Source organism: Sorex fumeus, unplaced genomic scaffold (genome assembly GCF_029834395.1).
Source record: "Sorex fumeus unplaced genomic scaffold, SorFum_2.1 ptg000072l, whole genome shotgun sequence".
NCBI lineage: Eukaryota > Metazoa > Chordata > Mammalia > Eulipotyphla > Soricidae > Sorex > Sorex fumeus.
The window spans coordinates 50065744-50079358 of NW_026606129.1; the positions used below are offsets into that span (position 1 = coordinate 50065744).

The 13615-nt window shown below is 55.2% G+C and overlaps 2 protein-coding genes across 2 annotated transcripts; one reads left to right on the forward strand and one right to left on the reverse strand.

The window, feature by feature from the left end:
* Positions 1-903: 903 nt before the first annotated feature.
* Positions 904-5119, reverse strand: CCDC71 (coiled-coil domain containing 71). Its single transcript, XM_056129370.1, has 2 exons — positions 5007-5119; positions 904-2510 (listed from the first exon to the last, which is right to left on the reverse strand). Exon 2 carries the CDS (start codon positions 2456-2458, stop codon positions 1022-1024), a length of 1437 nt encoding a protein of 478 aa, XP_055985345.1. The 5' UTR covers positions 2459-2510; positions 5007-5119; the 3' UTR covers positions 904-1021.
* Positions 5120-8137: 3018 nt separating this feature from the next.
* KLHDC8B (kelch domain containing 8B) lies at positions 8138-13559 on the forward strand. Its single transcript, XM_056129347.1, has 6 exons — positions 8138-8705; positions 9528-10042; positions 11305-11469; positions 11761-11985; positions 12081-12182; positions 12739-13559. Exons 2-6 carry the CDS (start codon positions 9667-9669, stop codon positions 12933-12935), a joined length of 1065 nt encoding a protein of 354 aa, XP_055985322.1. The 5' UTR covers positions 8138-8705; positions 9528-9666; the 3' UTR covers positions 12936-13559.
* Positions 13560-13615: the final 56 nt, after the last annotated feature.

The following is a 13615-nucleotide window of genomic DNA, read 5'->3' on the forward strand; positions in this document are numbered from 1 at the left end:
AGCATATTCTATCTCCCTAGTCCCCCAAACTCTGGACTCTGATCTCAACCTCTTGCCACCAACTGGGTAGGGCAATGCTAGTCACTCTACTGGAAGGAGCAGAGTGGAGGAGCGGTAGAGATACTTTATTCAGTTTAGGCCCAGCCCAGTCCCAGACAAGCCTAGGCACAGCCCTATGGTTTCAGCCCCAGCAGGCTGGGAGACAAGGCCAGGCTGTCTGCTCTGGCCCTAGGGGATAGCACCACAAACTCCCTCTTCTCTGACCTAAAAACCTGCTGGCAGTAAGATTCTCCACAGACCATCCATTGTCCTTCTATAGGCTGCCAACCAGGATAATAGCAGCTCCAAGGGGATAGGAGGGGCCCACATCACTGACTGTTGCCCGTCTTCTCAAAACCAGATACACACCTCCAGAGACCAGGAGCAGCCCCTTTGCATAGCATCCCATCACACACATAGATGACCTGCCCAGGCCAACATCACCGTTGGGCTTATTATCATTTTTTTTGTGTGTGTGTGTGCTTTTTGGGTCATACCCGGTGATGCACAGGGGTTTTACTCCTGGCTTTGCACTCAGGAATTAGTCCTGGAGGTGCTCAGGGAGAGCATATGAGATGCTGGAAATCGAACCCGGGTCAGCTGTGTGCAAGGCAAACGCCCTACCTGCTGTACTATCGCTCCAGCTCCATGGGGCAGACTTTTACTGTGGTCAAGCTGGCCTACCAGTAGCCAGGCACGCACGCACATAACCCCCTCCCCCAAGAGAGTGGGCAGGAAGACTGACAGGTGCAAAGTTATAAAACGTGATAGATGGAACAGTGGACATACAACTTGAAGAGTACAAGTCACAGTGCATCGCGCCATGAGAACAACGCCCCTCCCGCCCTCCCACCCAACCCCATATTCTCCAGTCTCGGAAAGAAGGCTGATGGCCGCCAGAGTCCTGAAGAGGCACCCGGAGTCCTTGGGGTTGTGGAATCCATGGGCAGTGCATATAGAGCCACTCGCCGAACAGCTGAGCTCAGTTTCCCCAAACATTACTCTGTGAAGGAGTCAGGGTAGATGTTGAGTCTGGCAGCAACGGCTGGAGCTGTATTACAGGGGACAGGTTCACGCAAAGGATCCGCTGAGCTTGCTGCCGCACCTCATCATCCGAGGACTGCCTGTCCACCTTGATAGCCCAGAACTTCAGCAGTTTTGCTGTTCCATGCCCTCGCCTGGCCTTAGGGGACTGAGGCCCTCGCCGTATTCTCTTCCCGGGTGGAAGATCCTTTGCTTCCTCATCTCTTTTCCTTTTTTGTCCCACAGTCTCGGGGTGGACTTTCTGACCCCTCTTGGCAGTCCTGGCCTGAACAGACCCCTGTGGCCTGCCACTGCCCCTAGCCCTGGGTGGGGTCTGAGACATCTTGGCCTTGGCCTGTGCTGCCTTGGCTTCGGCCCTGGCCCGTATTGCTTTAGCCTTAGCCTGCACTGCATTGGCCCTGGCCCCGATCCTGGCTGCCTTGACGTTGGCCCTGATCCTGTCTCTCTTGGCCTTGACAGCTTTAGCCTGTATTTGAGCTACCTTGGCCTGGGCATGGGCTGCTCTGGCCAGTGACAGAGCTTCCTTGGACCAGGCTATTTTGGTGCTCAGGGCAGAACCACTTTTCATGTGCTGGCCACCAAGGAACCTAGTGGCTTTGTGGGTTTTGTTTTGAGGTCCAGGGCCTTGTCGGCATCCAGCCCTGGGACCTCTGCCTGTCAGACACTTGGGACCCCTGCCTGTGGCTTTTCTAGGAGCTTTGGATTGGGGGTTCCCTGACCTTTTCCCTGCACCTTTTTGCAGCTTCAGAGGAGAATCTGAAAATGAGAGTTGCAATGACTGTGTCTTGTGCTTGGCACCCAAGCAGGGCATGGGGGTCTTGAGTGGAACCAGGGCCTCAAGGACAACAGAGAGTCGCATGGCAGGGTAGACACCTGGATAGAGGCGGGCTGGGAAGCCCACTGCAGCACCCTGGGCACGACTGGCACTTGACTGCTTCAGGGAGCTCAGTAACAGGTTGGTGGTGGCATGCTTTGTGAGGGCTGGAGTGGATGCTTTGGCCAGCCTGCCAGACAGAGGCATGGGAAGCAGCGTGGCCTGTCCTGCAGGCAGACGCATTTTAGTTCGAGGAGCACTAACTGGAGGTGAAGTGGTAGCTGGGGTTGGGGCACGAGCTTGCAGCTTCGTCTGGCTTGGGGGATTAGCTGTGCATGAACTGTAGCCATAGACATCACCACTGCGCAGAATGGTCGGTTGAAAGCCATCTTCCCGCAGGCCCTGTAGGAAGGCCACAAGCTGGGCCTCAGTGGCACTGAGATCCTGGCTCATGGGGTTAAAGACATGCAGTGCCTCCTCCAAGGCCTTCTTCCCTGCCGTGGAGATCCGTGACCAGGAGTGCACAGCTTTCTCCTCCACATGCTGCACCACCACGCTCATGGCATTAGGCACTGCAGACTTCCCTGGGTATCCGCAAACCAGTGCTCAGCACCTCCAAAGCAAGAGGAAAAGAGTCGATAAGAATAACACTGAGAGGGGCTGGAGTGATAGCATAGCGGGTAGGGCATTTGCCTTGCACGCGGCCGACCCTGGTTCGATTCCCAGCATCCCATATGGTCCCCTGAGCACTGCCAGGGGTAATTCCTAAGTGCAGAGCCAGGAGTAACCCCTGTGCATGGCCAGGTGTGACCCAAAAAGCAGAATAAATAAATAAATTTTTTTTTAAAGAATAACACTGAGAGAAGGGTCAATCGAGACCTGTACTCTCCATGGTAATACACAATGACACAAAGAGAAGTGACCTGTGAAAACCACTCCCTGAGAAAAAGCCCTGGTCTCCTAACCTACTACGGAAGTGTCAAGGTGATAGTTGAAAAGAGTGCCAATCACTCTTTTTGTATAGGCCAGAGGCTGCTGCTTTTATTTGGAGTGAGGGGGTGTTTATTATGGTCACTTTGGGGTCATTATGGGCTTATTATGGTCACTTTGTTCAGGGGTCATACGATGCAGGGGATCCAACCCAGGCCGCCTGCACGCAAAGTATATTTTCCATGTGCTTAGTCCACTGAGCTGTCTTTCTGACCCCAAAGGCTGCTTCTTCAGCCTTCAGAACCATAAGCCAATCTGCTGTTGGGTTCCTAGGAATATGTCAGTCTGACAGGGTGCCTCTCATTCAATTCTGTATTTTCTTTTTGTTTATTTTTTGGGTCACACTTGGTGATGTTCAGAGGTTATTCCTGCTTTGCACTCAGGAATCACTCCTGGCAGTGCTTGAGGAACCACATGGGATGCCAGTGATTGAACTTGGGTGGGTCACGTGCAAGGCAAGTACCCTGCTTATGCTCTCTGGCCCCACAATTCTGTATTTTCTGAGGCCAAAAACCTAGAATTAGATTTAGTCCTGGCAACACAGGCCTCATACAGACCTATATAGAAGGCAAGATGGAGATATCATCAAAGTCCTTGCATCAAATTCAACCAAAGGACCTGGGAAGATTCTTGGGAGAGATAACACCTACTTGGGACAAAGACCAGATAAAATGGAAGCAGAAAAATGAAATAGCCCATGTAATGATTCCCAAGTGAGCTTGAGACATACTTGTTGAGACTGAAGTTTGGGGCCAAGGCTGGGAGACAGAATTGGAAAAACAGGTTGAAAGCAAGGCAACAAAAACCTTGAATGCTGGTGGAGAACCCAGACTTCCACCCTAATGCTTAAGCCATCTCTTCTTCCATTTCCCACGCCCAGGGATTATTATCAAGTCCACCAGAAATTCTGCTTTCAGAGGCCACCTGATGTCCAATTTCTAGCACTAGTCAAGGGACACAACCCTCAGGGAAAAAGCCAGACTGTCCTTCAACATAAACTAAAAGATGTTGAGTAGCAGACACTAATGACCCATCTCCAGGTAACCAGTCTGCGGGCATGTATCCAGACCAAGAGCCCAGGGTATCATAGTGAGGAGATTAAAAAAAAAAAAGGCTCCAAGTAGAAGGGTTAATAAGCTAGATGTTAGAAATCTGAGCTGTCCTAACTCGGGGTTGGTGGGCCACAGACCTGGTATAGCCCAGATAGCGTAAGAATATCCTAACTGTTCCAGGCTTTTCTGGAGAAGCTGTGGCCCTCAATCAAGACTGAAATATTAATTCCCCACCCAGCAGAAGGTCCCCAGAGGCAGCTCCCCAGCTGCACTGGGGCATTAAGAGATCAACTGGGATTAGGTACGTCCCGGGGGCAAGGAGGCTCCTTTGTACAGTTTCTTCCACAGCCCTAAAGGAGCAAAGGAAGTTTTCGGAATCCCCAGGAGGAAGTGCTCTGGGGCTCTTTGTTTGGAAACATTCTTGGATCATCAGGTGTGTCAGGCACTTTCCCTCCTGAGGCCACTCCAAGTGCACAATCCTTGCACTTCACTTTCCTTCTTTAGATTTTCCTCATCCCGCCGGGGGGCTGTGTGGTTCCCAGGGCTGAGGAAGCGGAGCACAGGGAGGGGCCTATTTCTCCCCAGGCACAAATATTAGGGGTGAACTGGGGATTCTTCCACCCAGGTCTGAGCCCTGAGGAGGGTCTTCTGCGCTCTCCCACGGGCTCCGGAAACAGGCTGCTGCTCGGCCGCCAACTTCCCCAAACAAGTACTCCCGGGGGCCGTCAAGTTGATCCGAGAGGCGACCGGAAAGGCCCCATCTAGACGAACTCGGGGCGGGGCAGATCAGGACTTTGGGGTTGGGACAAGCGTCCCTGGACTCCGAGCAGCGGGCGTGAGCGGGGGTACTGGAGGCGTGAAAGGCGCGGGGCGGGTGGTGCAAGCCCGGCGGGGTCGCGCTGCCCGAGGGTGGGGTCTCCGGGTACAGGATGGGGGTGGGGCGGGGGTCTCGGCCGGGCCGGCGGAAGGCGGGGCCCGGGAAGAGCGGCTGCGAGCTCGGCCCATCCACCCTGCCGCTTCTCAGACAGCCCCTCCACGGCGCGGCTAGGCCCAAGGCTCCAACCTACCGGCGCCGCCGCGGGGACCCAGGACGCGCCTCTGCGCCGCCTCCGCTGCTCCAACATGGCCGCCTGCTGCGCACCGGAAGTGCGCTGCGCTTCCGCTTCCGGGATCTGCTTCGTCCTAATGACCCTTGACCTCTGAAGACCCCCCCCCATCCCATTCCCCACCGGTCTGGGGTCGAGCAGGTGGGTGCCATGGGAGGTCTTCCTGGAGGTGGTGGCCATTGGATGACTCTGAATCCTTCCCGTCTATGCTGGAGGAAGAGAGGTGCTCTCGGGTCATTCCCAGGCAGACAGAAGACTGAACCAGAGTTTGGCTAGGAATAGGTTAGGGGCCCAGCTGACACCCTAATTGAGAGATTTGGTAGTACAGGACATTTGGGAGGAGCTCCTAAAGGAGTCCCTGTAAGGGCCAAGCCATCCACCATCCTCTGTCATTCCTGCAGCCACTGAGAAGGCTTGCTTCTATCCCTTGTACTAAACTAGAGGGCAAACTAGGAGTGTCCAAGCTCAGGTTTTGCAAAGGGAGCCTCCTTTGTAGAAGGGGACCTCTACTGTGGACAATCTCTCCCTGAGATTGGGACCCACTGCATGAAAGGTTGGTATATATATGCTACACCTAAGTCAAAAGTTGAACATATTCAATCTTAGAGTCCCAGCAAATTAGTGTACAACCAAATATACTTGTCCAGGAAAAGTTTGTTATGGTGGGAGGACCGCACACTAACCTCTATCCCTCAGTGGCAGGAAGTCCTTTCTCCAGTCTTAACTCTGTTCAGAATTCCTGCACTTTCTCTCGGGAGATTTTAGCCTCAGTCTTTCTACCTGTGCCCTGAAGAAAGCAAAGGAGTCCCAGGTATAGGGTCAGCTGCCCAATCACCACCAGATGATGGGAAGACACCAGTCAAAATAACAAGAGGGGCACATGTGCTGTCTGAGCCCATGTGCTGCCTCTGCCCATGTGTTGCTGCTGAGCACATTTGGTGTCCAAGTGCATGTGGTACCTGAACATATGTTGCCTGCATCTCCCCTCTTGAAATGTGTATTGTTATACCTTCATACTTTAATTCTGGGATATGCATTGGGGCTCGCTGTCTCGCCACAAGAGAAACCCATGTTCTCTCTTGAGCGTGTTCTCCTCTCTCTCTTCCCTTAGAACTTCCAAATATGTAAAAAAACAAACAAACAAAAAAAAACCTAGAGAAGTCAGAATAGTCTCCACAGCTCTGACTAAAGGCTCTTAAATCCAGGCTGAGAATTCTGGGCTAATTTCATGAATGGAATCGTAGGGGCATTTGCACTCGGGTCAAAGACTACTGCCACAACTCTTGAATGCTGACACATCCAGTGGTGCCAAGTGTGGTAGCTGGGGACAGGTGAGAGTCCATGGCCAGTCACAGGAGGGTGGTTAGGTGATTTATCCCATGGACTCTCTGACTCTTCTGGGCTTATAAAGTGGGGTCTGGAGACTCCCATGGAAGATAATATCCACTCCACCCTAACCTTATTCTCACCTACTCTTACCTGGTGCTCCTGAGCTTTCCAGGGATTGAGTCTTGATGGAGTATTCAGTGCCTTCAAACATAGCCTATCTAGGGGGCTGGAGCAATACAGCGGGTAGTACTATTTGCCTTGCGTGGGGCCAGCCTGGAATCAATCCCTGCAATCCCATATGATCTCCCAAGCAATGCCAGGAGTAATTCCTGAGTGCAGAACCAGGAGTAAGCCCTGAACATTGCTGGGTGTGACCCAAAAAGCCAAAAAAAAAAAAAGAGAGACCCCAAACCACAAACATAGCCTATTAGCAGAAAAAAAAGTAATTCTCCTACTCTTCTGGGATCAGTGCTTCTAGTCCCTTGTCCAGATAGAGATAAGAGGGTGGGGATCCCAGGGTGGAGTCCCAGCAGTGAACTCTAAAAGTACCACCTTGGCATTTAATGCTCCCAGTCCCCAACTGTATCACTATAGTTATAGCACAACTGCATAAAGTGCAGGATTTTAGGTGCTTGTCTTGCATGCAGCTGACCCTGGTTCTATCCCTAGCGACACATATGGTCCACTGAGCATCACTAGAGGTCACTCTTGAGCAGAAGCAAACCCGAGCATTTCCAGGTATGCCCCCAAAATATCAACAACAACAAAAAAATAGATTTCAGTTTAGACAAAGAACCCATAGGAATTTCCTAGTCTTAGCTCGTGGTATTCCGTGGTGACTTGGGGGAGTGAGGTAGCAAACCAAACTGCAGAGATCGAGGCAGTTGAGCCTGTGAGAGCAGATGGTTTCAAGAGCTTGGCAAGAGAGGAAAGAGGAGACTGAAGAAATTTGGAGTCCTGGAAGGTATCTAAAGGGAGATTGTAAAGAGAGGGGAGGGAGCTTGGAAAGGGAATACTGAGGAAGGTAAGGGGTAGGGTCCTGCAGATCTGTGTGAACACTCCACGAGGGATGGTACCAGTGTCCAAAGTAAGAAGCAAGTCAGAGGCAGAGTGGCAAGAGAGGGTGGAAGCCTTCTGGCTAGTATCTGCAACTGGCCTTCACATCAATGTTTCCATGCAGATCAATTAATTCCAATCACCAGTCCCTGCAAGGGACTGCGTTTTTCTGATTTTGCCAGAAATTTCTGTTGGCCTTCCAGGGACCCCATCAATCAGGCTAGGGGATTAATGGCCCCAGGCAGCTCTCAGCCCATGCCGGATGGAAATTTGAGTACTCCAGCAATCCTTGCTGGGTTGGGGCCAGGACTCTATGAGACCCATGGCCTACACTGCTCCCCACAGTTTCCCAGCAGCATTGGATCCCTGTTGTCCTCAGTGGTAACGCTTGATGACAACCCCCCATGATTGACTGCTTTCCCTGTTTCCTGGCCACTTCTTCACTGGTGCTTCTGCCCTTTTGCCAACTTGGTTCTTTGTCTTCTGGTGAGCTGCCTTGGAGGTCTTAGGGCCTCTGGCTCTCTATGCTCATCCCCTGTTCAGAGAAAACCCACTCTCCTCACCCTCCTACTCCCACCCAAACACAAACAAAAATAAAACTCCCCACCCTGTGGGAAGGCCTGCGGTGTGCTGAGATTGCCTCTGCCTGTTCTTCCGCTTCTTCCTAGCCTCGGGGTGCACCGTGGGTCCCGTTCTGCACTGTGCTGCGAGTCTGGGGCAGCGCAACTCAGCCCACGGGCCCTAATCGAGGCTCGAGCCACGCCCCAAGTGGCCTCCAGGGGGCGCCGCTGCGAAGCCCGTGGTCGGACTCCCGAGAGCTCGCTAGTCGATGGGCGGGCGCCCGCGCCTTTGTGCCCCCTGGTTCTGCGGGTTCGCCCCACCTCCCGGTGCTCGCGGCTGGCTTCTGCCCAGAGCAGCCCTGCATCACACGTGTGCCGCTCACCGCCGCCTCATGTCTCCCCCTGCCCGAGGTCCGACCCCCCAGTCCCAGGCAGGCCCAGTGTCCACAAGTCCACCTGCCCGGCTCCCCGGCTTGCTTGTGACGGTGGGTCTCCTCGTCCTGCTCCGGCCACGGCAGGTGCAGGGTTAAAGCCAGGAGAGGTTTTCCCGAGTCGGGGAGGGGGGTGGGGAGTAGGGGCGGACCCCGTCCAGCCCCGCCCCGCGCCGGAGCCAAGCGGGAGCCCCGCCGGAGCCCGGCCGCAGCCCCAGCCACAGCCCGCACCCGCAGCGCCGAACGGCGGACCCCACGCCCCGGAGGCGCCCGAGCCCGGGCCGGTGAGTCCCACGGGGGCCGCGCCCAGGGCAAGTGGGGGGCGCGGGGTGTTGAATCCTAGGTGCTCCCGCTCGGACCCGCCCCCCCTCCCAGAGCTGGAAGTTTGGGGCTGGGAGGCCCCGGCACCGGGGGTCACTGGAGTGTGGTTAAGGGAAAACAGAGGCTGGGTAACTTAGGGATCTGCTGGGAAGGAACCCCAGAGTCCAGCTGCCCATTCCTGCTGGAAACGCCCTGGGTTCTGGGACCCGAGTGTCCAGTGCTCATGGATCCCCAAATCCACCTCTCCCCTCTTCTGGACACTAGAAAGGCTGGCCTCGGGAATCTAGCATGGGCAAATCGAGGATAGCCCTTACGGGGAAATGTGGGACCCCCAACATCTGCTGCTCCCTTTCCAATTCCAAACGTTTCTCCATCCCCCGGGTTTCAGCCTCATGCTGGTGGGGATGGATAGACTGTGGGGTGGGCCCCAGAGGATGGGGAGGATGCCCTGGAATTTGATCCCTGACAGCAGGTGTCAGACCCTGATGACTGCACAGGCTCCCTGGAAGCTAGCCAGGGGGGAGGGAACAGTGCTGGTGCAGACCCCCAGGGTGAAACTGTTGAGGGAAACCGGGCTAGTGTGGCGTCATCTTCTTACCTCCCACCTTGACCCAGATCTGACTGGGTAGCCCCTAGGTAAGGGCAGGGGATAGGAGGACCCCTACTGTTCCCTGCGAAGGTGGGGGGAAGTTGTCTGGTATCTGGAGTCCAGTGTTCTGGCCAGCAGGGCTGGTGCTCCTCCTGCCTGGGCAGTGGCGCTGACCTGTATTCCTTCTTTCCTCCAGGTGAAAGCAAGGTGTCTGGACCCGGCAGACTCCCCTTGTAGTCCTACCACCTTGCAGAGTGGAGGTGAGGCCGCATCATGGCCTTCACTAGGCCTGCGGCATGACCAGATAGCATGGCCTGCCACTGGAGGTGAACACCATGGCCACGGGAGGTGGCCGGGCCTTTGCCTGGCAGGTATTCCCACCCATGCCCACCTGCCGAGTGTATGGCACCGTGGCATACCAGGATGGGCACCTGCTTGTGTTGGGGGGCTGTGGCCGTGCTGGATTGCCACTGGACACTGCTGAGACACTGGACATGGCTTCCCATACATGGCTGGCACTGGCCCCTCTACCCACGGCCCGGGCTGGTGCAGCTGCTGTGGTGTTGGGCAAGCAGGTGCTAGTGGTGGGCGGCGTGGATGAGGGCCAGAGCCCCGTAGCTGCTGTGGAGGCCTTCCTGGCTGACGAGGGCCGCTGGGAGCGCCGTGCCACCCTCCCTCAGGCAGCCATGGGGGTCGCGACTGTGGAGAGAGGTGAGTGGACTTGCAAGGAAGGACCCTCCAGTGCCCCAGGGGACCCTTTCTCTTTGAGATTGGATAGAGCTATAATTTGTGCCTGGGTTCCCTGCACATGACTTTCTTCTGTGTCCTGCCCTGCCTAGCTCTGAGCTGGGCTTTTTTTCTTTTCTTTTTTTTTTTCTTCTTTTTTTGTTTTTGTTTTTTTTTTGGGGGCCATATCCAGTGGTGCTCAGGGCTAACTCACGGCTCTGCTCTCAGGAATTATTCCTGGCATGGAGCTTGGAGGACTAAATGGGATGCTAGAGATTGAACCTGGGGTGACCGTATACAAGCCTTTCTGCTGTACTATGATTCTGGCCCCTGTGCTGGGCTTTTAGCAGCCTTAACTGCCTTTTCCAACTGGAAGGTGGGAGGCAGAGCCTAGATGGGGCTCTAGGCTGGCACCTCCTTGCCCCAGTCCCCCTCTCTGAGACAGGGAGGGGTGTCCAATGACTCCCACAGTTATAAATAGTCCGGGGGAGGGGGAGTGGAGCAGAGCCTTGGCTCAGAGCCCAGCAAGTGCTTAGATTCTCCCCTCCCCATACACACACATACACACCAGGGAGCCTGAGGTGGACAAAGGCCATGGTGGCCCAGGGACAGTTGCCATGGAAGCCTCCAGACTCCAGATGAGTCTGACTGACCTCCCAGCTGACCCTGAGGGTGTAACAGGGCAAGACCCTCCTCTTGTGAAAGGGTGGGTTTGCTCATTTATGGAAGCCTTGTGGCTAACGCCTCTATCCTTCAAGCCCAAACCCCTCTCCCAGCACCCCCCACGCCCCCCACCCCCCCGCCACTTATATCCAGATTGCCCCTTCCCCTGTCTGAGCCCCAAGCCCAGAAGATTCCTACATGCCCACAGCCTTGGTTTAAACCCTCTCTCCCTCCCTTCCTTCAGAGGACCCCCCTCCTCACCTTATGGCCTCAAGGTCTGACCACCAGTCCTGTTTGGATGTCAGGCTTGGTTGCCATAGCGTCTCCAGGGAGACCAAGATGGATTATAATTAGATCAGCTGCCTCCTGCTCTTCACTTGGAGGGTCTTGGTCAGAGTGGGAGCCCTACTCTTCCAGCCCCCACTCCAGGCTCGCAGCAGGGTTTCTGCTGCTGGAGAAAGACATCATAAACACATACGCCACCCCCTACCTTCTCCCGGAACAACTAAACCTTATCAGGGGCTCTCAGGGTGGGGTGCGCTGGCCAGGCTAGGGGCCAGTCTGAACCACTCTTTTCTCTGCAGATGGTATGGTGTATGCTCTGGGGGGAATGGGTCCCGACACGGCTCCCCAGGCCCAGGTCCGGGTCTATGAACCCCGTCGGGACTGCTGGCTCTCCCTACCCTCCATGCCCACGCCCTGCTACGGGGCCTCTACCTTCCTGCACGGGAACAAGATCTATGTCCTAGGTAAGAGCCTGAGGATGAGGGGAAGGGTGCAGCACGCTTATTCCTTTCACGTAGCTGACTGGAATCAGTCGGTGGTCTTGAATGAAAATAGTTGTGAGCCAGGCCTGCTGAGGCTCTGGTCTCCTATGGCCTGCAGGGACTGGGAGATCAGCCCCTTGTACCTGAGGGTCTGTGAGTGAGCAGTCTGCCAGAAGGTCTAGTGGAGGGGGTAGGAGAGCTGGGTCCGGTGATGGAGGAGGAGGAGCCTGCCAGGCTATTGGGCTCCCCCCAGGTGCCTGATTCCATTGGCAGGGGGCCGCCAAGGCAAGCTCCCAGTGACTGCTTTTGAGGCCTTTGATCTGGAGGCCCGGACCTGGACCAGACACCCAAGCCTGCCCAGCCGCCGGGCCTTTGCTGGCTGTGCCATGGCCGAAGGCAGCGTCTTTAGCCTGGGTGGCCTGCAGCAGCCTGGGCCCCACAATTTCTACTCCCGCCCACACTTTGTCAACACTGTGGAGATGTTCGACCTGGAGCACGGTAAGCAGGGGCTGCCGTGGGCTGTTCTCTGGCTCTCAGAGGGATGGAGGGGTGCGGTATGAGTGTGGCTAGGTCTGACCTCCAGTTTCTTGCAGGGTCCTGGACCAGACTGCCCCGCAGCCTGCGTATGAAGGATAAGAGGGCCGACTTTGTGGTTGGTTCTCTTGGAGGCCACATCGTGGCCATAGGGGGCCTTGGTGAGTCTGGAGGTTGGGGGGGTTCCCCTTCTGTCATCATCCAAGGGACAGGGATTTGTTTTGTTTTGGTTCGGTTTTTTGGGTCTTACTCAGTGATGTTCATGGACCTAAACAGGCATCTGCTTAGGGATCATGCTTGGCAGGGCCCCAGGGAACCATATTGGATGTGGGGGATCGAACCTAGTCAGTCATGTATAAGGCTAGTACCCTACCCACTGTACTCTTGCTCTGGTCCCTGGAATGCAGGGCTTTGTGAGCACCCCTTACCCAATGTGGATGGGCAGGGTGTGGTTTGTGTTGTGTGGGCCAACTTTTGGGGAGGGGTTCCTCTCAGCACCTGACTGAGGTCTCTATCAGCACAGGTGTAGCACAAAGCATCCGGGCAAATGGTGGCTGAATGAATGATAATTGTCAGTGGACAAATAATCCACTGGTGAATGGACAGAGAGGGGAATAAGGCACTGATTTCAAATCCGTCCTAGGTTGATGCCTGGGCTCAGGGAGCAAAAGACTTCGAGCCCTGGTGCCTTCTCTAACCTCTATCTCATTTCTGCAGGAAACCAACCATGCCCTCTGGGCTCTGTGGAGGGTTTCAGCCTTGCCCGGCGGCGCTGGGAGGCACTACCTGCCATACCCACGGCACGCTGCTCCTGTTCAAGTCTGCAAGCTGGGCCACGGCTGTTTGTTATCGGGGGTGTGGCCCAGGGTCCCAGCCAAGCCGTGGAAGCACTGTGTCTTCGTGATGGAGTCTGAATGCCTGTCTGCTGGAGCAGTTCGGTACCACGGGCAGATGTCTTTAGCTGCTCCTACTGCTAAGGAAGCTCACTGTGGCTCTGGGATGGGATATGGGAGGTACAAGGGGGGGCACTGAAGAACCACCTCGGGGACCTGGGGGGCCCTTCGTCTTTAGCACAAGACACACATATGCTTACACCCACCTTTACCACCATTCATTCATGACCATTCCTGGCTCCGCCCTTGCTATGGAACCTGCTGAGCCCTCTGTCCAGTTGGGAAGTAGGCTGACCTCCTGCCTCATGTGATCTCTTTTTCTGCCTGGAGTTGAACAGGACAAGGCCCACCTGTGGGGATTCCTAGAGCATCTAGAGTCCCCTCGGGACTCAGAAGCATTCAAAGAGAGTGGAGGACACAAAGGGACTAAAGAAGTGGATGCAGGAACTTCCAAAAGGCCATGTTAGCTTTGGGCCCTGTGAACTTCTGGCTGTGACCTTGGGCAAGTCATTTCACCTCTCTGTGCCTCAGCATCCTCATCTGTAAATGGGGATCTCTGAAACCTTATGGCCCTACCTACCTCACAGGGCTGTTGTGAGGACCCAGGGAGTTCAGATGTGGAAGTAAAGTGCTGCTAATATCTGCTGTGTTGCCCCTGATGTAGATACTGTGTTGCTCCTGCAGCCCCTTGAGTCTCTCAG

Excerpts from the sequence above, each read along its gene's own strand:
- KLHDC8B (XM_056129347.1), top strand. The coding sequence starts at position 9,667 with ATGGCCACGGGAGGTGGCCGGGCCTTTGCCTGGCAGGTATTCCCACCC. Across the intron at positions 10,043-11,304 it reads GGTCGCGACTGTGGAGAGAG|ATGGTATGGTGTATGCTCTG; the intron begins GTGAGTGGACTT and ends TTTTCTCTGCAG. Across the intron at positions 12,183-12,738 it reads CGTGGCCATAGGGGGCCTTG|GAAACCAACCATGCCCTCTG; the intron begins GTGAGTCTGGAG and ends TCATTTCTGCAG.
- CCDC71 (XM_056129370.1), bottom strand. The coding sequence starts at position 2,458 with ATGAGCGTGGTGGTGCAGCATGTGGAGGAGAAAGCTGTGCACTCCTGG.